Source organism: Ambystoma mexicanum, chromosome 9 (genome assembly GCF_040938575.1).
Source record: "Ambystoma mexicanum isolate Mex_15411 chromosome 9, UKY_AmexF1_1, whole genome shotgun sequence".
Lineage (NCBI taxonomy): Eukaryota > Metazoa > Chordata > Amphibia > Caudata > Ambystomatidae > Ambystoma > Ambystoma mexicanum.
The window spans coordinates 243074084-243099925 of record NC_090931.1 but is presented as its reverse complement, the minus strand read 5'-3'; the positions used below and the strand labels follow the sequence as shown (position 1 = coordinate 243099925).

Below are 25842 nucleotides of genomic sequence, written 5' to 3'. Positions count from 1 at the left end.
AAAACCCTTAGGCATTGAGGTGCTGTTACAGATAATAAGCTTTACATACAGGCATCAGGGAGCATATAGGGTAATATACACAGCCAGCTTCCATGAGGCTCCTGGATAGAGCTTGCAGACAATTTAGGCCAACATTATTTGGCAAACAGCCACTTTTTGAGGTCTCTGCGGAAGGTCCAGAACGATTCCCCAGCTCTTAGTGCAGGAGGGAGAGTGTTCCAGTGTTTAGCTGCAATAGATGGAAAACTCGACCCTCCGGCTTTGTAGCGTTTGAATTTGGATTGGATCAATCTCTGGAAGTATGGTGCTCTGATTAATTGTGTTTTGGCAATTTTGGTTAGGTCGGGTGGGGCAGATCTGGAAATACACCGGTGCTTGACTGTGAGAGTTTTGAAAATTATTCTTTCCTGCACTGAGAGCGGTGTACTGGTCTCTGAACCGCTGAGATATGTTCGGATTTGGGAATGTTCAGGGCTGCTCGAAGAGCGTTATTTTGGAATGTCTGTAGTTTCCTTCGATTTAGTGTCGAGGTGCTGGCAAAGAGGACATTGCAGTAGTCCAACCTGGCCCCAACCTCTGTGTGTTCAATAGTTAGACAGGTATCTGTAGAGATGAATGGTCGGCCATCGTTTAGCAGTTTGGCTGTGTATGCTGCCGAGGAAGAGGTGTTGTTAACTTGGCATGTTAGGGACAGGGTCGCGTTGAGGTACACTCCCAGTGTTTTAACCGCTGGGGAGACTAAGAGCTGGGTGCCATCGATGACGAAGGCAGTGTATTTTGGGTCAAGTTGTTCTAGCAGTGTTAATAGTCCAACAAGTAGGAGCTCTTCCTTCTCATCGTTTTGGCAAAGGCCATGCATCCCCATCCAGGCTTTGATAGTTGGGTATGCTGAGCTCAAGGTATCTGCATCATTTTCATAATGACCCGAGAGGGGGAGTAGGATTTGCGTGTAATCGGCATAGTTGGTGTAGGCTATGCCGCTGGAATCCAGGAGGTCGAAGAAAGGCTTTGTGAAGATATTATAAAGTGTGGAGGATATGCACAACCCTTGTGGAACTCCTCATTTTATAGGGACAGGTGGAGCACTGACATTACTGAAATACTCTCATTGTTCTTCTGACCAGGAAGGAGGCAATCCAGGCGGTGGCTTCTGGTGAGAAGGAGAGTGAGGTTGTGAGATGGCGGCAGAGGATTTCATGGTCCAAGAAGTCAAAGGTTGCGGACAGGTCTAGAAGAAGGGGCAAGGCAGGTTTCCCTTCAACCCCAATCTCGTCCATCTGATTTTTTAGGTCTAATAGTGCTGACTCTGCCATGGCCTTTTCGTAAACCCGACTGTGGGACTCACAGGATCTGGTTAAATTTCAAGTGGTGCTGAATCTGTAGGTAGGCTGCTCTATCCAGAATTTTTAGAAGGAAGGGAACTCTGGTGATAGGTCGGTAGGTGTTTGGGAGAGATGGGTGGAGGGAAGTAGGAGAGGCAGAACCCATGCTTCTTTGAGGCTGGAGGGTAATGTGCCTGTTGCGAAGGAGGCATTGCTAAATGCCATGATGAAAGGTGACATAGCTTCTGCACAGTCTTTGATCAGCGTAGCTGGGCATAGCCCCTTTACATCTAGAGGGTTTGAGGCTCTTGAGGATGTGTATGGTTTGGGGTACAGAGATTTTTTGGAAGCAGAATAGTTTGGTGTCTTGGCAAGAGGTCATAAGGATGGCATGTTAGCGAGGCCCGGGCAGGTCAATTTCACTGTGGATCGCTTGGCGACAATGTTTGCATGTAGCATTTTTGAAGCATGGCATTCTGTATGTTCGTACACCATGCTGTGTCTTTGGTGAGGTTAGAAGGCGGGCGGTAGGGGCTTTCGATCTCCTAAGGATGGTGATTAGTTCTCTGGGGTCTGACCTGGCATTGGCTATTCTTGTATTGAAGGTGGGGGCTTTAGCAAGGATGATGCCTTGTTTATATTGTTTAGAGAGCACAGTGAACACCTGTTTACTGGCATCAGCAGGGGAATTCTTCCAGCGTGTCCCTGGATAATTATTATTATTATTATTATATTATTATTATTATTATTAACACTATTATATATTGTATAGCATAAACCTAGCTTAGGGGCAATGAAGCACACACATGTCATAGGTCTAGGTTACACAGGGTGTTGATGGAAGAGCCAGGTCTTCAGTTCTTTACTAAACTGAAGGAGACTTGAAGCATGCAAATTTGCACCAGGGTAGGGTTCCAGTGGAGCAGTGGACCAGCGCATAGCATGAGAAGGACTGTTTCATGGTTTGTTCCTTGCGAACCATATAAACGAGTTTGACGGCATCTCCATTGGAAATACTGCCAACGTATTAACACAACTGTATATTTAAATATTTAATCCGTGTCAGAGATACTGCACATGTGCAGCCCCTGGATGTCACACAGGAATGCACGTCTGCCCATTCTATTAGGTTAAATACTTGCAGGTTTGAGTGTCTTTTGATGCCTTCATCTTTTTCTTTACCATCTCTAGTTCATCTTCAGTGGTCTTCTGTAAAGATACCACAAAGCTGTATTTCATCTGTTCCTTTTATTGGTTTTATGCTTGACGCTCGATTGAACTTTCACCCCCTCCCCCCATCTTGAGGGTGGATCAGTCAGGAATCTTCCTTTTGTTTTTATTTAACTTTTATTGCCATCTGTGGTCAAGGTACTGGATGTCCCAAGCATGCACATAATGCTGGTCTGTTTACACAATGCAGCATGTTTGGTGTGAACCTATTGATCATGTCACTCCTGCACCATTTCCCCTTTGCTGATTCCTGTTCCACTTTCATATTCAGTTCCTACCTGATTAGCTGCATATTTGTGCATTTGTCATGTGTACTTAATTCCTCACCAAACTGTGTAGCAGGTGGTGCTCGGGCTGGGGGTGTGAGGATGTGAATAAGTTAGACAGTGGGAAAAAGACTCCTTCAAAATCATCAGATTTAGTGTTTTAGCAGACGAGTCCCAACAGGGATTCATCAAAAGTGGATAAGTGGTGGTAGCCTTTTTTTCTAGCTTTTAGAAAAGCGCTACGAATGTTTATATGAGCTTTCTTTGAGCTTAGTTTTTACAGCTACACTGTCAATTTTTTGATATTGCATATATATTATAGCTTAGCTGATTAATTTTTTACTTTTATCTTCTTATTACTGTTTTTGTAATTAGTTCTTTTTGCATTGAGATCTCATTTTAATTTTGGCATTTCATAGTTCGCACAGTAACATTAAAAACGTAATTCTCCTACAGCATCATGAATTATAATCAACAAAGAACAAACATAAACTAATATACCTTAAAAATACTAAGATGCAAAATAATTTTTCAAACACCACTAGAAGAGAACATATTTCACCATGTTAAGATGCTGTTCAACCCTATAAGGCGGACATGATACCTATGTTTTGGTCAGGCCCGGTGGTGCGGCTCTTCTGACTTGATGTGAAGAATAGAAGGCGGGGGGATTACTAGGTTTGCATGCACACATGAGGATTGCTTTCTGAGTATGTATCCTCGCCCAAAGGCCACTAAACCTGTTACCAAACTAATGGATTTGGCCTTTATGTTAGGGTAGCATGGGATTGCTATGGCATATAAATTACTGGCTGGGCTGCAAGTGAGACCCTGGTGGGCCGTCCTTAAGCGGTGGTCAACGGCTGAGACCAAAGTTTGGTATAGGTCCGCACAAAGACGCACAAAGGAGGTGACCGCTAACATTTCGGCCTGGAACTCTCTTATACAGTCTTTGTTCTACCACTCGGATGATATGACTGTTTGAGGATTTGGCCATTTGAGATGTGTCATTGTTAATTTGAAAGTGCAGAGAGTGCTTTTTTGGGGCAGGAGAAAATGTGTAATCCAATATAAACTATGGATAGTAGGTGGGCTTCAACTTTGGGGTCAAACGCCTCAGAGGGTTGGTATATGTACAGATAATGACAATGGCACTCCGCAAGCTGTTATTATGAATGCTGTTCTTTTGCTTTCTGTAGGAGTTGACAAGAAATGATGCAATTTCTGATATGATTTCACAGTGGTTGTATGTGTGTTTTAACCTCTTTTATTGTTGAAAATATAATAAAAAGATTTAAACAAAAACAAAGAATAAAATGTTCAAACATCTGTAACTTCAACTACAAAGGGTAAACACTATTTTCGATGGAAAAGACAGACCCGTTAAAAAAGGCAGGAATGCCCATGAAACCTAACACATTCAAGGCATGTTTGTTATTATAATTGCAAATGGCTTTTTACAAAAATGAATGATTTCTATGTGTTGCTAAATAAAACAACTCTCACCGTTTTCCGAACATATGGATGGGGAAACGGATGATTTCCCCGCTTGAACCCCGTCCACTCTCTGTTTGCTAAATATGAAATGACTTGGTGATTTCTTGTCATTCCTCGGAGGGTATTTCGCTTCAATTTCTTTCATCCAATCCATGTTCCATTCCAGCACAGGAAGTGCATCGACTGCAGATTGCTTGCCTGTGGCCTCCAAACTCTTAAAAAGGTCTGGAGAGCTCAGGATTCCATCCAGTGGAGATGAAGGGGGTGAGAAATCTACAAAAAAAGATGAATGAAAGTTATTAAAAGTACAAATAAATAAATCCCCAATGCACCATTACCATTAGTGATTCATTACACGGCATGAAGGAATACAGTAAATCAAACCTAAAGCAATTAATATAAACAACAAACAAGCATTTCGATAGGCACTAGAAGCTGAACAGGAACAAGGCCCCCCTGGAAAACACACAGAGACTCAAACATAGCACAATTCTAACTCTTGCCTCTGCACCAACAAACAATACAATGCAGCTACACCCCTTGATTAATTTGGCCTAGCTGCACACATACTTACACACCTCCACGTTCACAGAAACAGTCTTTAGAACAAAGCTGTACCCCTTGAAATCGTCCTAGCTGCACACATAACGTCATTTCAAACACCAGCACCTCCACAATGCAGATACCGAAGTCCATTGGTCTTGCTGCACACAATTGACTGGTATTACACAACCACCGCATCACACCTAGCACTAGTATGCAGCTACACACCACATATTGCACACTCTCTGCACACATACCAAGTGCACCCAAGCATGTTTTACTACACTACTCTCTCTACTGACCTGGAGGGCATTCAACCCACAGCACTTTCACAACCCACAGCGAATCATGCCAATGGTAAAAGGCGCTATACAAATGCCAAATGACATAACATAACATATATGTGTCAATGTTAAGCTCACCCAAATGTTGCACATTTGAGATAATGATCCTCGCTTGGTCAAGCGAGTGTCACTCGAGTTGGGAAGTAACCCATATGACTTCAGTTAAATCAGATCTAATCAAGTTCTACAAACATTCAGTGAGCATGTACCTAAGAACTGTGATGCATATTTACACCAATGCTTCATGGACAAGAAGGCCCGAGACAATAGGTGTCTTGCAAAGGCTTCAAACAGTTATGTGAGTAACTGAGTCCAAAAGAAAACTCCATTAAGTACATCAAATTATTCCCGGAAGCACAGACTTGTGACAAAAACAAAGGGAGTAAGATATGCACGCTAACTCCGAAAAGGTCCTCAGAAACCTTTTGGGAATACTCAAACCAAGAAAGGATGATACCCGTAGCATTAGAAAGCTGCCCTTCACCACATCGAGAGAGTGTTGGTCCTGGAGGGATGTGGACCATAGAGAGAGGGATCCAGCTTGAAAATGCAAGCTGTCTGCAGTTGGTGTGGGCTGATTATCAGAAGAATTCTCACAAAGCCACGGAGCGGATGAATCTGCACCATTCTCATTGGTTGAGCCCGATAGGAAATCCTCAGAAGTAGTGCCTGTCTCAGAGAATATGGAGCATCTCTTCATAAATGGACACACATCTCCTGCTCTCTAAAGACACCGGTGCTTGTCCAGCAGGAGTGGGTGTAGTCAGAACAGTATCTGGAAGGGGCCAGAGCATGCAGCAAAGGGGTTGGATGGTCACAGCACATGCCCATTGGCTATGTTAGAGTTTTGTTGGAGGTGATAAACCTTCAAGATCCTCCTTTCTGTAAAAGACTCCATTCCAGTAGGTTGCCTTCTGGCTAATGACCTCCCTGAGAGAGAGATTGTAGCAGTGGTCATCAGAGCAAAGTCCCTGCAAAAAGTTACTGAAGAGGTTCTCTGGGCTGTGAACAAGAGACTTTACCAGATGGAGAGAGCAAGAGACAGGACAATGCAGTAGCAAAAAAAGCAAATGACAGTCGTCTCTGTGCTTGTCTCAGCAAGGCCTGTAATTGACGCAGAGGAATCAGAACTTGACTAGTGTAGCTTAGGACCTGAATTGATCACTAGATTGGTTCAATGCGATTTGACTGTAGGGATTGGATCGAATGCGAAACCATTGATTTATGTTTTCTTTTACTCCATTTGGCCATTAATATATGTGGGGGGGGGAGACCACACTGCACCCACGTTACCTCTCTAATCCTTAATTATAACCATTACCCACCCCAACAAATTCCTATTCCACTAGAGCTGCTTGAGTTTCACATCAGCTGCCGGCCCAAATCAGGCTGCCGTTTATTTGGCTCAGATCGACTGTGCCACTGTGGTTGGTTCGTGAACACAGGTGGATGGATAAGCTCAGGGGGAATCCCTTCTCTTGCACAGAGTGGGAGAATCAGTGAGCCTAAGAATACAAAGGCAGAAAACAGCATCAGGCCGGGTTGTCTCAATATGCCACAGCGACGTCCAAGTCTACTTGACTCATGATATACCCATGGCTTTCCACTAAAAAGTGTCAGGGACAGCCGACCAGTTAACAACCCATTTTTCGGTACACCATGTGAGAATGAAAACTGGAGAATTCTGCCACTCATGTCTGTGTTGCCAAGCATCCCGCAAGGCAGGGGGTGCGGCGAAGGCTCCCCTCATTTCACTGTCAGGAGTGGGATGCATGGGGACAGAATTGGAATGGACACTCTTGGTCCATTATATGATCAGCCAACATCTGGAACCAGATATATCCGTGTTGCAGTAGCCCATTCTACAAAGTACTTAAGGTCATCAAATCTCCTATAGGGGCAAAGGATCTGATTGAGAGTTTCACACTCACATGGGGCTTAACAAAGAGGTATCTATGACATAGGTATCGGATTTGTGCCAGGTTATGATACAAGTCTGGGCATAGGACATCAAAGCCTCAGTAACCTGAAATAACGTTTTCTTGATAGCTTGTTTTCAATGTACTGGTGAAGGAGTTCATGAGCACATTAATGTGCTGATGAAGGAGTTCATGAGCACAATAGTATTATAGAATTGCAAATTTGCACCACCTGCGTCTCCTCAGCCGTAGTTTAGGCTATAATACCTAACATACAACACCCTCCTATGCATGTATACCAATTAAGTCTTATTAAAAGACTAGCCAAGCACTGCATACAGTTGCACTATACAGTTAAACAGTTGCACTAGCTACACTGGAATTTCAGTGGGATGCTGGGAAAGCAGCATGTTCAATGGAATGGCAGTAGGAGGAGAAGCCCAAATGTTTACCATTTGTGAAAAGGGGAGAATATTCAATTAGGCCTGTCAAACCTCTTTTACATACCCTGAAACCAAATAAAGCAAACATGCATAAAAGCAATAGTTTAGGAGTTTGTATCATGAGCACTATCTGTAGTAGGGACACATGGCTAGTGGGTGTCGAGCAGAAGGAGGAGACAAGATGCAATGCAAGGACAAAGCACAAGGGAGGATTGGGGTGAGCCTGGGAAAGTCCATAGTGCCAGGCAGGGGCAGGGCACACGGGAGAAGTTAAAAGCGGGTGGCGCAAGGGAGGATTGGGGTGAGCCTGGGAAAGCCCGCAGGGGCAGGCAGGGGCAGCGCACACGGGAGAAGTTAAAAGGGGGTGGGTGAACAGGCCCAAATGGCCATGTCATTGCACATCTAGGTGAGGCGAGGCTTCATTTAGGCGTCAAAGGACTAGTTGTGCACTCATATAACGGCCATAGTCTGCTTTGCTGTGCATATATACGGACATAGAATCCCCAGGTGTTCTGCACAGCATGCCTGAGAGTGAAATCGGATGAGGTCTATTGCTCCAAAAAAACGGCTAGAATTGTATTTGCTAGAATTAGTTTTGCTTTAATTGTTTTTACTAGAGAAAGTGGGAGGAGACCTTACACCCACGCAATGCCCCTTAACGATGCTCCACCTCGCCCACATCACTCCTCCACCAATATTGCCAGGCCCCATCCCACCATCTACATTTTGGTTATAGCATTCGATTAAACAAATTGCAGCCAAACAAATAGAAGCAGTTGGGGTTCAAAAAATTGACCCATTACTGTGAAATCAATCCGATTACCCAAGCCCCAGTGGCATTTGCCACATACCACTGTCACAGGTGCACATTGAGGCCTTGTGCCCAATTTAATACAAAAGCATACCTTGCCTGAGCACCACTCTGTAACTTTTTTTTTTTTTTTTTTAACATGTTAAGGCAGCTTTTAATATCTGGAGAGTGGCAGGTTAGTGTGCAGACGGTGGACCCTCTCTACGTGTGCATGTTTATTGCTTACGCACTGATACCCGTGCCAGAGAATGGACTATTTAACTAGCGAAAATAGCTGCTATCGATCTACAGCAGATACAATGTCTAAAATAACATTTTTCTGTATGCTGAAGTTCTTATCTTGTGCTTCATGGTATCATAGCATATCCTAGATCTTCAGTCTGTCATAGATCTTTTTTTTGGAGCTCCAAGCTGCTGTGTGTCTGTACTAGAGGTTCAGTATGCTACAGTTGTCATAGAGCTTTGGTCATATAATTGGTTGTCCCACAGCGCCAGATTTATTGTGCTATAGCTGTGTCCCACAGAGAATACAGCATCTGTACCCTCGGCTTTTGAATCTCTCTCCAAGCGCGATGTTCTTCTGCAGTTGTTCTGGAACTTGAGAGCAACACCTATGACAGATCTAAAGGTGAAGTGCCGCCCTGTGTTAATAATTACAGAGTGCCTCCTGCCATGTTCTCAGTATCAGTGTGGGGGCACTAGATATTCATATGAAAGGTTTCTCCCCTCTGGCCCCCCAAAAGGTGTGCACTCCGTGATCACAGCCCAAGTGGGTGGGCCTATTGGAGGGTCTCTGGAATATTCCTTTCTCCTTGGGCAAATGGTGCACTGAGATTGAGCACTGTATGTGCGCCATCTCCCATGTGGCACGCATGCATGGTTCATCCCCAGTGCCTGACTGCAGGTGTGCATGCTTGTTATACATATTAACGATGCAGTTGGAAGGATATGGAGAGAGGGGACATATAGGGTTACAGGCTGATGCTGCAGCAGTACAGCCAAACATGTAGTCGCCCACAGAACATACCATGATATCCTCACATACTCCAATTACAGGTCAAACATTGCATGTATTGGCACATATGCCCAGCCAATCTTCCATTCTATGTACATGTCCTAGGAAAATACAATGTGGCTGTGTTCAGGATGGATGGAGAGGAGGACGGAGGCAAGAAACACAAGGAAGACTACCGGAGGCAGAAGTGCAGAAGGAGGTGAAACGAGGCAAGAAGACAAGGTGGAGGGATTCCTAGGACGAAAGGTTGCCTCACATGGCAGGGCACTGCCATTATGTACCAAGGTTAGACCTCAATCCAGGCTTCAGGCAGGGATGTCATTTGGGGGTCGCCAGGGGTCTCAACTGTTAGCCCTAGGGGCCGCAGTTGCAACCCCTGGGGATCCCCTTGCTGCCCCGATATTTTATTTCTTTTAAATGAAAATTGGAGGGGAAAATGGAAGCTCCTGGTATTGCAGGCACGCCCTCGGTGCGGTGGGGAGGTGCGCCACACCATGTCTGGTGGGTCCCAGGTCTCTCTGGTGACCTCTGGCTCTTGGCTTGCAAACCCTGTTCCAATCCCTGGACCCCTGTCCTCCAGGTGGAATGTGGGGGTGTGGCTAATTTGAAATCGGGTCCCTCCATTTTATTTTCCAGCCGTAGTCAGGCATTCAGCATGTGTGTGACCAGAAGGCCGCCACGTGCCATCCCTGGGCCTGGAGCCTTAGAGAGGAGCTTCATCGAACATTACGAGGCAAGGAGAAGAAGACTGATGTAGCGGGCAGGCTTATAATATAGGAGCCACCACCGACCGAGCCGGAGGGTGAGAGGTCCACCATCAGTGTTGTAGTGAGTCACGAGTTAGTGAAAGGGAAGGGGGCAGGTGAGGCAGATCCCTGGGGGTCTTCCGGTTACGTAGATAGCAGGGACTCGGGTTGCAGCAACACGGACAGGCCAAGGACAAAGTGGCACAGGTGACAAGCATAGTCAATCAAATTATGGTCAGAACAGGCAGCTTTAATTGTACATTATATAGCCGTTTCATTGACATTATAAGCGCGAGGGAAAATATGTTTTCGAGAAGTAAAGAAATTAGTTTATTCCCTCTAGAAATATACCGAATATTGTTTGCGCGGTACGTCTTCTGAAAGTCAGACTGGCTGGCCGACCTCTGCGTATGGTTTCAGTGAAAGGTGCTATCGACTGGTAGCACTAGGGCACTGAACAGGGCAGTTTCTAGACAACTAATAGAATGTTGGGGTACTATGGAAATTACTCAGCGCCTTGGATACTTGGAATTATTAAAGTCTGTCTCACTTGGTGGATACCAGGAACTATTACTCCCTCCTTCATACAAAAATATTAAGGACCTTGGTACTCTTCAAGATGCGCCAGAACAAACAACACGAGATTGAATCCGCAAGGAATCATTTTTCGTTTTACTTGCACATTTATTAAAATATACATATATTGTCCTGCATATTTGTGGATGTAATAGAAAATGTGTGCCCTTAGGCAGTGGTGGAAATGGAAATAAATTGGTGGGGGATCCAACAAGGGCCGGGGTGGGGGTGGAGTTTGAGGGGGGTGAGGAGGCAGGGTTAAGGGGGGCGGAGCTGGCAGTTGACCTCAAAGGAAATCTCCAAAATAATAGTTTAAAACACCACAATTTATTTCATTCTGCTTCTTTTCCAAACTCAATTCCACTTTAAACCAATTCCAAGGCACTGGCGAGGAGTTACTTCACTGTGCGGATAATAGTTTTGACCAGTGCTGCTGAGTAAATATTCTTTAAAATGCACAATTTGCATTCCATTTTATAACAAAAAACGTCCCCTTAGGTACCATTCAAACACAGTGATTTCTGTTCGCCAGCCCATAAGCAACGTTTTCCTTTACTTGAGCTGCTCCTGCAGCTTTCCTCTGAAAGCAGTTGGGTGGCTGCATCGTGTGTGATGGTAATAGGGGTATTTATGTATGTAATGTTTGTCGCATACCAGTATATTTATTTATTTATTCATGCAATATCCGACAAACATTGCATAAATAAAAAAATAAACTGGGTTGTGGCTGAGGACTGTAACTTCCTCTTGTGACCTCTTGCATGGGGTCACCAGAGGAAGTTACAGTTTGCTCGCAGGCGCTTTTTTTTGTTTCTTCTCCCTAGCGCCGGGCAGTGGTTTGGGGTGGCTAACTCTGGCCAGATCCCGATATCTGGCTCCACATCTGGTGCCGGATCTCGGATCCGGCGAGAGCCGGCCCAATGACTAGCACTGCCCTTAGTTTAACACGTGTTTCGGCCCTGGGCCTTTTTCAAAACCAGATTATAGTTAAATCATTCCTATTCACTTTAATTGCATATCCTACGAACATGATGAATTTTCAGAACATTCCCATTCTACCAGAGACCATTGTTGTCCCATTATCAAGTTGTGACAATTTATGATATATCCCATGGTCATTTTGCTGAGAGTTATCGTTATCTGTTTTATATTACATTCCAGCAAGATGTAGCCAATGGAGAGTGACTTTGGCATCCAAAACAGCATCCGCAAGATTTTACTTTTGAATTTCGCTATTTTATCTATCAGAGTGTGTCCCCATATCTCAATTTAATATAGCATACAAGGGACGATTTTGGCTGTGCATATTAACAAGAAAGTCTTAAAAGAACAACCTCCTTGTCTGCTGATGAACACACTCAATGATCGCGCGATTTGCATGCACTTAGCCTTAATGCTCACCCAATGTGATAACCGCTTCAATTTCCTGTCTATTAAGACACCTAGATACTGATAACAGTCCACCAGAAAATGACAGTTAACCTTCCCAGGGAAGCGCCATATGCAACAGAAAGTAATAAACAAAAACAAACGTTTTGGTGTGTCAAATAAAAACATATGAAAATAAAGTAAATAGTTTAAAACTTTTTCTGTGTGGCATTTGAATTCTTTTTGATGAATGTATAGGTTTAGTCAGCAACCTGATACTTGTGCTGGCCTGGTGAATACAAATGCCCCATTTTCAGTTCTTAACACTGAAATGTTAAGCACATACTGCGTAACACCAATGGCTTGTTAAATGAGTCATCACTTATAAATTGCCCCACTTGACAGGCTGTCAACACAAAGAATGAGAAGCACAGGGTGTGTCAGTCCAGAGCATCTCACACGCTGTGTTTGGAATATGCATTCCTTTGTTTGCATATTCATAACGCATCGCGCAGTCATCCACAAGTCGGCAGAGAGCAGCCAACCGATCATCTCAGAGGAGCACTTATCGGCACAGCAGGTTGCTTAATCTTTTGTCTGGCAAGATCAGAGCCAGATTTCTGGGTGGGCCCCTTACTGCGCCCCCTCCTGCGCTATTTAGCTCTGTGCCCCGGTCTGTCGCACGCTCCGCCCGGGCCAAAAAATGGGGCGGGCACTGCACCACACTGTGCACAATACACATGCCTCCTGTGCCGACATGCGGTCTGCGATGTCCACGCCAGGCGATGACTGCGCTTGCACATGCTGCACTCAGTGTACACATGTTGCATGGGAACTCTTCAGCTTGCAGATGTGTTATGTGCATGCTGCTTATAGATGGACGTGTGTAGATGCACCGTGTGTGCACATGGTATATGTCCTTCCCTCTTCATGTCCTTCCAAGTGTACCCTCAGTGGTGTTTTCTTCACTCTTCCATTGCTTCCCAGCTAGATTGACTCGTACTTCCTGCACATGCACTCTATGTACACAGGCTGCTTTTCGATGCGCATCGTCTACACATGCTGCCTGTGGAACCACTCTGTCTGCGTGTATTGTCTTTGAGTGTACTATTATCTGCAGCTATACTGCTTTTAGAAGGCCGTTTGTGTGTGTGCGTGTGTCCATGTATCCTATATGTTCATACATTGCCCTTTGATGCAGGTTGTGTGTGCTTACTGGCTGTAAGAGAACTATATGCACGCATGCTACCTCTAGATGCACAGTTGTGCACATTCTGCCTGTACACGGCACTGTGTAAACATGTTGCAAGTGGATGCAGTGTGTGTGTGCCTGAAGACATGCTATATCTAGCTGCCCTGTGGCTGCACAGTCTTTCTGCTGATGCACTGTGAGTGCACGTGATATGTTTAGGCATGCAGTGGGTGTGTTCTCTGTATCTGCGTTGTCATATGCATGAACTGTGTACATTTTATCTCTAGATGCACTGTTTGTACACATGCTCCTTGGGTGGAGTCTCTGAAGTGCCAGCCCGGATTTAGGGTGCTGTGCTGTGCTTGGGGTCTGCACAAACTTTCCTCTTCCTCCAAGAGCACAGAATGATCTCTCTTTTCCGTGATTAAACCAGGCTGTGGCTAGAAGCCGCTGGGTCAGTGCCAATACAAAATGAGCCGGGGCCCATCGGGGGGGTGTGGCCTAATGGTGGGGGTTGCCTGATGGCCCGTTAGGCCACGCCTCCTTGACAAGCCCCTGCTCAATGGGCTACTGGCACCCCTGTCCTGCAGCCTTTTGTAGAGATCAGCACCCTCTCCCCCTGGGCGAGAGGGTGCTGATCTCTGCCTTTATTTTCTAAAGGCTTGCCTGGCAGGGGACAGCGCCTCGCCTATTGAGCCTTAATGATGGCGCTGGCCCTCGCCAGCTGGGAGGGGCAGCATCACCATTAATGTTGAAAGGGTGAGGCCACTGGAAGCTGAGATCGTTTCCTGAAGAGTGAAACTTCCGGGAATGCGCAGGAGCTTCAGGATTTAGAAAACAAGGCCTCTGCTTCCAGAGGCCTCACGTTTTCTCCATTATGGTGGCGCCAGCCCACGAGCATCTCTTGTTGAAGGGATGTCTCGCAGGTGCGGCGCCACCATTATGGCATTTTTTTCTAAAGCCTGAAGCTTTCGCACGCACACGAGAGATTCAGGCTTTAGAAAAAAAGCTTTTTCGGGTAGTGACCAGGGCTTACAGGGCACATTAGTGTGCCCCGGCAGGGCCCCGCCTCAAAACGAGATTTTGGAGTCTGCCGGGGCCCGCCCTCGCAGGCCCCGGCCCACTTAAAGCCCTGCGCTGCGTGTCTCCTCACGCTCTCCTTGTGTACTTGATAACTAGGCATGGTGCAGGGCCGGCAACGCCTGAGTGAGCAGGAAGCAGGATCTAGGCCTGCTTCCAGGAATGCTCGCCACCCACCACCCTGTGATTTCCACAAATCCATTGAGCGTAGCCTTCCGTTTCTCTCAAGAGAGCAGCTGTGCAGTGCGCACCTTTGCCCGTTCATTTCATTGTTAAACAAAGGAGAGCATGTTCGGGAGTTTTTGGAGGGTGGGGAGTGTGTAGGAGATCCCACCAGCGATGGCAGCAGCACGTGATCCTCCTCTGGGGCAGGCCGTGCACGCTGCACCTCTTCATTGTCCTGTATGTCAAAGGTCATTTCATCCGAACAACAAACACTGGGACGAAAACATCACACAGCCGAGACCCACCATGTCAACAGCTTGCATTTCAGAGCTGCGCTTTGCGGCCTATCTTTTCCGGAAAAGCTCAGCCACGTGAGCGGAAAGTGGGGGCTCTCTGATGTCAGGGGCTGTATTTTGTGCTGTCCTTAAACGATCACTGGACTGGTTAATATACGATGTTATGTACATTTCCCTGTGGGTGTCTTTCTTCATTCACCCTTTCGTTCATTCTGTCTTTTCGAATAGCCCACGATAGGTTATTTATAATGATAATCATGTGTTATTTATATAGCGCCTTAATCCAAAGCGCTTAATTTATAACGTGCTTAATACCCAGAGGTTTCTAAACGCGGACCTGTGTTGCTCAGTGTCGTCTTGCTTCCAAGGCGAGCACGTTGCCACTGAGCTATCCTCCCGAGATGCTAATCATGAGTAATGAGAAATTAGTGTGTTCGGGTCTTCTCGGCACTATGGTGCAGTGGAAATGTTCCTCCGGGGAGCAGTTCTGGGACCCATTTGAGAATGTGCATTCAGGGAGAATGCTGTGGTGCTGTGAAATTGTACCCACAGGGTGTAAAGTTGTTGCCCCGTGAGAAATTGCATTATGAGAGTAGTGCTGTAGCTTTGTAAGTAATTGCCCGGTGGGGAAATGATTGCTTGACAACACTCACGCGTGCTCTAGGACCGAGCCCTGCTGTGTCTCTTGAAGAATGTGCACACAGGGCCCGGAAGCGAGTCACTGCTAAAGGGTGAGCTGTAAGGAAACACTTTTGTGGCAACACGGTCATGTGCACACAGGAAAAGGGGCTACACATGTCCACAGAGGGAAGCGCTAAGGCTCAGGGCCATCTTAAGCACTTTTGGGGCCCTGGGCATGGACATCTTTGGGGACCCCCCTCCACTAAACCAAAGGAATTAAGTGATCTAGAAGATCTGGTCGCACCGTTACCCTCTACCCCCCTCGTCCTATAAATTGATATTCTGCCTCACAGCATGCAAAAGTAAGCAGGTTTACCCCCTTTAAGTCTCCTTACCCACTTCATTCTTGCTCTAATCAGAATGATAAACAAGTAGCATTTGATGGCCAACATTAGCATTCTACGGTTACTTCTCTTGTGGTATAGATACAGGAGACTTTTTATCAATAGCATCCAGGAAAGTATGAAGCCTGTAGTATTAATGCAGGACCATATGAAACAGGTACATGTAACCCAGAATAGAGATAGACTCACATTAGCTGCCTCACAGAATGCAAAAGTGCCCAAGCATGGATAGAGGAGACGAATTGGAAGGAAGGAGAAAGCTACACATGCCATAGCATGGATAGTGGATGCAGATTAGAAGCTACCAGGAAGGTGTCTGTATCCCAACAGACTGAGATTAGAAGTGGGACATGGTTTACAAATAGTGCTGCCATTAGAAATCAAAGGAACACATCCTGTGGTGTGCAATATATCAATGCTCACTATTATAGTGCAAGCAACACTATAGCCAGTGACACCATGAGTGAGGCTTATTTGAAGATCATACCCTGAGAAGGATATCACTCTGAAGGGCTGACAATTTTAAAAGGTTTAGGGACTGGCAATTTTCAGAGGTTAGGCAATAAAAGATTAAATGAGATGGCCAGGATCACACATTGGTTAAGGGGTGAATCTGGGATGCATGCCAACTCTCCAATTTCTGCATTTAAGAACTTTCTTTTCCAGTTCTTATCATGAACTAAAATAGTCTAATTTTATAAAACAGGCTTGGAAAGTACACAAATCACATTACGAAACATGACAATTTGTTTTAAACAAAATGTTATACAAGGGTGTTTTGCAAAATGGGAATTATTCTAGATTCATTCTCGCCATCCTCTAAGAAAGTATATAAGTACCAGCATAACAATCGATGTGATTTAACAGATTTCATCTGGGTTTGTCTTTTGTATTTTAAAGCTTTAAATACTTCCAAAACACTGGCTTGTGAAATAGTCATTTATAAAGGTGCAGAAAAACCATTGACTTTTACAATAAAGCAAACCGTTTTTTATGTCAAATGAACAGACCTTAAAATATGCTTGCCTGAGGCGTACAACATCTGGTCCGCTCTGTTCTGTCTACCACCCCTTCCACTCAAATGGCCTCCATAAGAAGAAAGATCAAGTAATGGGCTAAACAATGCCACCAGCATGCGAGAAGGCAAACCATGCAGAAGACAATATAGTGATGTAAGACATATTAGATGATTTGACCAGGATCACTGTATCGTTTGCTGGCAAATCTAGGATACAAGCATGAAAGCTTTGGTTCCACAGTCATTAATTTGGGTACTTTTTCACCTTTTGGACTAACAGTGTATGCTCATAATTGGAGGTGATTGCCTAGGTTTTACAACACCCCATCAGAACAAGCCAATTTCTAGACCTTCATCATACCATGACATGTTAGTTTGTATAGCAACACCTATCTGGTGCAGGTACATTGCTGAGCATCTTTTGTGCTGCAAAACCAAGTACATATCAAGGCACAGTTATAAACTTCAGCCATAGGAAAGGCTCAGCCAGCCCTGCTAGAATGTGCTATTGTAATCTTGCATATAAACACAGATCTCTGCAATGAGTGCGCAAACTTCTGAACTTCTGAGCTATCAATATGAACTATCAAAGACCTTTGGCTATTGCACCTGATCAACATAATTCCCGAAGGAAGGAATGCTACAGGAGTTGTGCAGTAGTGAGCACAGTGACTATGTATACCGCAGTGAACACAGACAGCATTACATGTTGAATTGATCAAGGCAGAACAACGGACAGGCAATAGGTTTATAGACCCAGCAGCATTCCCTCAAATATCCTGATGTGTGCTGTTTAAGTCTGGTGACAAACGGAATCTTACTTATTGAGATCAGGCAGCCTTGTAGGGACCCCCTCCAAGTTGGGGGCCTGGGGCAACTGCCCCTTCTGCCCTCTCATAAAAACGTCTCTGCTAAGGCTACACGGACATGTGCACATGGGAGCAGCGCTGTGCCTCCGCGACAGTGTGCATGCATGGTGCACAGCTATTTCACTGTCAGGGTGCTCCCAAAGGCGGCTGGTAGACAGGGTGCCATGCTTGAACATCGTGCAGCGCAGGATGTCAGCAGACAGATTTCTAAAGGTTTTGCATATGCACGTTCTGTGCATCAAATGTGCCTAGTAGAATGGTTATTGGTGCTATGCACATTGATATTAATACTACATATGGTGATCCAGTGACACCGTAACCATATTTTTCTTAGTGTACTAGAACAATGCTATGTGTGTGATGCCACTTCCTGTTCTGTCAAAGGGTAAAAGGTTGTTTGCCTTCACTTCCTGTAATGTCACTTGGGGTGGGGTCAAATTACATCACTTTCTGTGATGTCATCAGAGGTCAAGGGTCATGTGATGTCATTTCCACTAACCCTGACATTTTGGTGAAATGTCCCTGGCTTCAAGAATCATAAATCCATACATTTTCATATGGACAAGTACAGGCATCGCTGTCAAATGCCCAGCTGTTACTGCATCATGTAGGACTCTGGCATCTTACGTCATCATTCATAAAATGAACCTGTTTGTGCCCTTATATGAAATGGTGCTCCCATTAAAGCTCAGATATTAGTTTCAGTTGCAGGTACTACGATCAAATGTCCACGTATAATCCTGTGATCAAAGGTCAAGTGACTCCCACCTCCTGCTTGGTAGTGTATCACTGCATATCATATTACTCACCCAATGTGCCAGGTAGTTGCTATTGGATGCTAAGGCTCTAGGGTAGTGGAATATAGGAGAAGCATAGATGAGATGACATAGAAGGAGTAGAAAGGGAGAACGCTACCATAGTGTCATGAGCCGCCAGCTATGGCTATGCTATCATTAAATACATTGGTTAAGAATGATTTTGAGCCAAAGAAGGCAGTACACCAACAGAAACTGAAATGAACTAGGAACAAACAAATAAGTACTTCTTGAACACTAGCGTTATTTGTTTTCATCTCAGTGTGCCAACATAAATTAAGTCTTTGCTTGTTCATGTTTTGGCCCATTTAACATTAGCGAGGAAGTTGTCCCCCACACATTTATCATAGTGTTGAATTGCGTCTCTACAAGTTGTGTCACCCCATTAAACTCAAGCTCTGTTAACTGTGGTGCTGCATGTCCGTCTACATATCTCCCTCTCCCTAGAAGGAATAGGACGCCACAGCATTGCAGCATCAGCACACCTTACTGACAAGGTCTCCTGGACGCAATAATAAAGAGTGCTGCAAAACACATACGCATGGGTCCCACCTCAACTTAAAGGCATTACGCAGTATTTGCTGGGCACTCATCATTGAAGCTAAAGCAGTGTGCTACACCACAGTTATCACGGTAGCCGCTAAAAGGAGTAAAGCTGTCAAACACTGGCCTAACTCATTGCCCAACCTGGTAATACCGAGTACACTGGAAAAGGTAACATAATAAACGTCTTCATCAACGCCAAAACAGATAAAATCATGAAACATAATTATGAGTTTATGGCCTCTGGGACGTGCATCTGTTACTGGATGGGATTAAAACAGAATACTCTAAATCCAAATAATCAGACAAACTCAAGAAGATTGCAAATTGCAGTTTTATTAACAATTATCTAAAACAGGGAGGTTACAATGAGCATCAACGGAGGTACACTCAGTCTCTCAGTGATTTCCACAAAAAAATACAATTTATATACTTCATTATGCATCAGAGTGACATCATACTACGTGGCAATAGTGAAAAACCTATCAAATGTCGGGATTGGTTAAGGGAAACATCCAGATATACAATCATATAGGTGCTAGGATTGTTATTGCCTGTCCAATATCAGGTGGACACATTATGCCTACCTCTTCATACGTGTCATTTTAAGACAAATCAGTTACACTGTGTTTCATTGGTCTTACAAGCTATAAGGTCCTTCATTATATGGACTAATACATTTTTTTTGGCACGCTTGTACCATGTCTGGACCATTTGGTTCATTTAGCAGCAGGTAAGCTAAGACCCAGGTGGAGGTAGATAGGACATGAAGCTACCTCACGGCCGGCCCAATTAGCCCAGCATCTCTCATCACCCATGCTTTCTGCCATGAAATTGTCTTTGTACTTGGCCTTGCAGAGTATTCTCATCCTGAGAATGCTCGGGAGCGAGGGCAATCGCTATCGCGTCTTGAACTCCAAGTCTAAACTCTATTTTCATCCTTGAATTGCGTGACAACAACAAACCACAATTTGGTTCATTCTGCAGCTTTTAAATGCTTTAAATGAATTAAGACCTGGCATCCTTTGTGTTCTTTCTTGCACCTTAACGTGAGGGTATTCATTCTCCTCAAACTCATTCTTCTTCAGAGTAGATAGCTGACCTCGACTTCTTAGTTCTTGACTTCAGACCACACGGCCACCCCACGCAGCTCCACTAGCCTGATATACTACTGCAACACAGCTTTTCATTAATTTCTCAATGATTCTTTGGCTTACTATTTCATGATGCAAATTTCCAGTTTCTATACAATGGCGGCTTCGCCTGCATTCCACTCACTACTTATAGCTAGCCTATACGATGACTCTATCTTGCATTTCAGCGTCTGTACTTTCATTAAACTGCTGTTTGCTTCGGTACTTTTTACTGTGTAATCTTCTACTTTTACACTTGAGTGTTCACTTGATTCTTTACTTTCGTCCTTTTTCCTCTAGGATCCATACATTGTGTTAATTTAGTGTCTCAAGGCATTGTGCACACTTTCTTATGGCATCATCCGTTCATCTTCTTAGCTCTTGCTCATATTCCTTCAGGGAGTTCCTCCTGCAGGCTGTCATCAACTCGAGTATACATTTGATATGGCCGTCTTAATGGATCCCGTCTTCCATATGCTTGCTGTATTATTGCTATAGTAGCTGAGGTTAGACAGGGCATGGTCTCATGACTCCAATACAGGGGAGGTATGGGTGTAGGATCTCCTGCGGATGCATACGCCTCCTCCCCTACAATTACGCAGCAAAATTGGTGCCCGCTCACAATCCTACCTCGCACAACTCAACCCTGTACAACCTTAACACTCTTTATCCACAAGGACCTTTAGTATGCTCTTGTGTCACTAAAAACTCATTGGTCATGAAACACTTCACAGGATCTGCCCTTTCCACTCTCCTCCACATAGTCATGCCTCAATCGATCAGAAGATCTTCCCAAGTACCTTATGAGCAGGATTCATTTTCCCAATTCTCAAAAAACTCATTTGTACCCCAGACGTCCTTGGGAACTATTGTCGAATCTCTAGCCTTCTGTTCATTGGTAAAATCATTGAGAAGGCGATGCCAACCAACTCCATAATTGGATTAGCTCTGTGACTTCTAATCTGGATTTAGACCTAGATGCAGCACAGAAACATGCAGGTCATAGATGATGCTCACCACATTATATATAAATGTGACTCCTACATCTTGTTCCTCCTTGACCCCTATGCCTCGTTTGATATAGTCAATCACTTTCAATCTCTGTACGGAACCACTTGGGCCACTTCTCAATGGCCCTGACATCTCACTAATACACCAATGATACTCAGTAATACCTCAATGCATTTCACACCTCAGTAAATGCTTAGCTTCCATCCAAGGTTCGAAGAAAGGCACCTACCTGAAACTCAATCCCATCAAAATGGAAATCGGCCTACTAGACCATTCATCCAAAGAGGAGGATATCGACGTGTGGCTGAATGAAGAGCAACCTGATGTGTTAACCCGTCAGTTGGTCAATTTGTGCCAAATCACGTGGGTTTATTATTGATAGCAATCTCTCCGTCCGGCAAAATATAAAAAATATAAAAAATCCCTAAAAAACTTGGTATCATCAAGCACACCTCTGGAAGATAAAAACCCTTCCACCCAACTGAGAATTTCAGAATCACGGTCAAAGACATGGTAATCTCATACCCCAAACTCCCTCCTTACTGGCATGTCTGTCTCACACATTACCCCCTTTAGTGCAGTTCAACACACCACTGCATGCCTCGTGACAAGTATTGAGAAATTTGATACTATATAGAAATATCGTAAATGAATTACACTGGTTGCTCAACCCTGCCAGGACACTCTTCAAAAGTGCCTTCATCACATATAAGGCAACTACTGCCTGAACACCAGCCTACATAGCTGCAAAACTCGTGACTCAGGTTGAATGTTCACCTCTAGGAGCATGACCACTGATAAGCTTGAGACTAAACTGGCACACAAAGAGACAATCAGAAAACAGGCCCCTTGTTCTACACCCCAACTTACTGGAACAGCATTCTGGTTGCAATCAGGACCGCTCAAAGGCTCCTGTGCTTTAGGAGGAACTGCTTCAAGTCATACCTAGGGCAGAGGTCTGCAACCTTTGGCACTACAGATGCTTTGGACTACAACTAACATCAGCCCTACTCAGCATAGTCAATGGTGAGGGATCATGGGAATCATAGTCCAAAATATCTGGAGAGCCACGAGTTGCAGATCCCTGACCTAGTGATTACTTACGACCTGCTAATCATGATTATATACAATCCCTGTGGTATGGGCTCCCTGAGCTACTTTACCCTGTAACCTCCCCTTTCCTCAACATCTGGTAAGGCCAAAACAACTTCAGAAAGGTCTACATAAACCCAAATAAAAATACAAATACAGGTGCAAATCCTTCTCGGCACGGAGACATGGTTGTGTATATACACATACAACAATCAGAATACATTCAGAAACATATTTGTTTCTAGCTGGAGCATCATCGAAGTTACACCACCCTCCCCAAAACTACAGAACCATTTGGCATGAGCATGCCCATACATCCTTTCATTTTTCTCTCTTCTCTTCTCTTTGGAACAGCCTGCAAAATCTAAAAGAAATACAGAAAACATCGCAATGCTCAGAAATATTTTTTTTATTGAAAAAAATGGCAATTATCATGGATGCACTCGAAGATGAAGATGCTACATTGGTTTTAATTCCAGGCAAGCAAATAGTTGTCAAAGCATAAGACCTCCTTGTTCTTCTTAGCAGAAGGTACAGTGCAGCTGTGGTTGTTCTCTGTTACTGCAGACGTCACTGAATCTCTCTGCTGGAGACTGAGGGCCTGATTCATAGAAAAGTGTGCATTTCTCCCTCAATTGCTGCATGCCGAGAACGACATTGCACAAGCCTGAACACAGTGTAAAAAATGTGCGCCTCCCATCTTCATGGAATTAACAGTGCAAAGTAACCATATTCACAAGTCACGGCCAGAACGCGCCCGACATGCCCCCACTCAAAGCCCAAACAGCCAGAACAGCTAGCACTGCATGCTCCCCCAGGTGCGAATACATTCACCTTTCAAACAGTGCATGGGGTCCCCCGCAAGCAACCCTGCATCTCCGAAACCCTGTGCAGGGTCCCCCGTAACTGTTGCCAGCACCACAACAATATGCTTATGATACTTCATAACTCGGGTTAAACTTGGAAAATCTGTGTGGGATCCCCATAAACCATTCCTGTACCCCGTACCATGCATATGCACACCCCTAAATTAGATCAGAATTCGGCTTGTGTACATGCACCCCTAAATCCGACATGCAAACCCACCTCCGCGCTGCATTTCCTATGCACAAGTGTCTTTACACCTGTCTTCAGGTGCTGAAGAGATCGAGGGATTTGCGTGGCCATTTCTATGCCGAGAGGCTGCGCGGGTTGTTCCATGAATACATGTTGTTTGGCGCAATACTGGGTGTGCAATGTACTGCCTGCGGGCCGTCCCTCATAGCGCCCACCTTTTTGCATGTTTTACCCCATTTTCTGTTGTCTGCCCACTTCACAGCCCTCTGCGCAAGCCACGCCAACCCTCTTCATGGTGTCTCGCACACAGCGCTTGACAGCTCACAGAGACATGCTGAGCCTACATGAACTCCATGCAAGTCCAGGAGAAGTCCCACATATTCGATTCCCTATTTCCCACGTAAATAATTCCATGAATCGGGCCCTAAATCTTTTCCCCCAGTAGATTACAAAAAGCATAGCAATGGATTTTAGCCTTTTAGTATCTCACTATTTGGGTGTGGGTGACATTTGTTCCTCTTCCTGCCACTCAAACCAGTCTAATATCACATGCAATTTCATAAAAAAAGTATGGGGCATTTTTTTGTGGCTTAATACATTGCACTGTGCGGTGTGGCAAAAGTCTCCAAACGGCAAAAAACATAGGATATTTATGAACTAAGCATAGTTGGCATTTAGAAATTAAAATGTAAAAGGCAGATGGCTGTAATGTGGGTACTGTGAGAAACCAAAGGGTGTCTCACCTACTAGTTACTGGGGATCTCTCTCTCAGATGGCCAGGGCACAACCATCGCCTTTGGATCCAGACTGTGGGGGTGAACCAGTGCGTGAGGGGTCTTCAGGGAGTGGGGCGACTGATGGTGATACGTGGCATTCCCCCCTTTCCCGTACACCTGACTCATCCTATTTGATAGGATTCTCTGGTGTCCTAATTCCCCCACCCCTTTCCACAAAAACACTGGGCCAAGGAAGTGGGCAACTGAAAGTAAAAAGGCTAACCCTTACATATCTCATTGGACATGTCCCACTGATCGGGTCAGGCAAAGTCAGGCAATTGAATATAAGTTCATACATCTGATACCAATTAGTTCTCCTCACACGGATAAAAGGCGGAACATAGAGACACACTTTGAGAAAAGTGGAAGACGAGCAAGAGCAGAATTTCTGGGGCAAAGGCATACCTACTAGAGCAGAGAGACAGACCTAGGGATGAGAGCAAAGGGTAGAGAATCCCAGAAGTTCCCTGCAGGAGGTTGTTTCCTCCAAAAGGCAGCCAAAGACACATGGAAAAGGCCAAATCCCAAACAAGAAGACTGCATTGTGTTTCAAGGACACCAGTGACCCTCCTGGGTGAACGGCAGAGTTGGGGAGGCGATGCCAAGCCTGTGGTACTAACCTTGACTCGTGAATGGAAAAACTGAAAAGACAAGAAGGAAACGTACACAGCAGGTGAGTTGGCAAGTGACATGAAAGACCGGTTTGTGTGTTAAGGAAAGATTGAAGTTGCAACAGTCTATTACCCAATTGAAGGCTTCACATGTGTGGATGAGACATGAAGAAAGGCAGACCTGTGATGAATTTGAGTTCCTGATAGCTGTGAAACCAGTGATACTGAGTAGCGGAGTGTTCCAGCGAAAGAAAGTAGGCCACTCGAAAGTCTCTGTGACCATGATGGGTGAAATGCTAGTGTGGTGGCAGAGGAAGTGAGGGATAGAGGCATGTTAGAAGTGAGGGAAACATTTTAGCCAGCAGGCAGATGAGAGGTAGATTAAGATGGTAACTCAGAGGTGAGGAGGTAGGCTTTTAGTTTGGTTTTGAACAAATCCATGTGGACTGTTTCTATGATGTCCGGGGGAAGAGATTGCCATGCAAGTGGTGCAAGATGAGAGAAAGCGCAGAAGCAAGAGGAAGCACATGGAGGATGGGAAGCAACAAGGGTAGTCGAGGATACAGAGTGTAGATTACAAGAAGACTCATATAGTTGGAGGAGGATAGATACAGTGGTGCCTTACCGTGCATAGATTTGTGAACCAGGAGAAGAAATTAAAATCTGGCCCTGTTTTGCATCATCAGCCATCTAGCCTGGTGACAATACGAGGAAATAGGTGTAAAGTGAGGGAGTACAAAGCGAGTTCTGGTAGCGAAGTTAATGATCTTGTTGAGAGGACAGAAAGCACAGTTGGGGATACCAGTTGCCAGTTTAGAGAAAACAATTGTTGCTAAGAGATGCTTGGAGGAGTTGAAAAGAAGGAGGTGCCTGATTTTCCAAATATTTAGGAGGTTGAGGTGAGCTGCTGTTCCAGTTTTGGAGATGGAAGTATAGAAGGTGTGAGAAGGGTCAGAGATGAGACTGAGGCTTCAAGCTGAAGAGGAGTAGGGAAGAGTATCAAGTGGGAACTGGATAGGCAGAGGAAGAGATGAGGAAGAGCTTTTGGCAGGGAATAAGAGCACCTCTGTTTTGGTAGAG

At 44.9% G+C, this 25842-nt stretch overlaps 1 protein-coding gene across 2 annotated transcripts in view; it reads right to left on the bottom strand.

The window, feature by feature from the left end:
* ROBO4 (roundabout guidance receptor 4) overlaps positions 1-25842 on the bottom strand; it is a 969314-nt gene that overhangs the window by 74952 nt on the left and 868520 nt on the right. For both annotated transcript variants that reach the window (XM_069614539.1, XM_069614540.1), the window contains exon 19: positions 4325-4588. In XM_069614539.1, coding sequence (XP_069470640.1) covers positions 4325-4588 — 264 coding nt within the window. The remainder of the gene's footprint in view (positions 1-4324; positions 4589-25842) is intronic.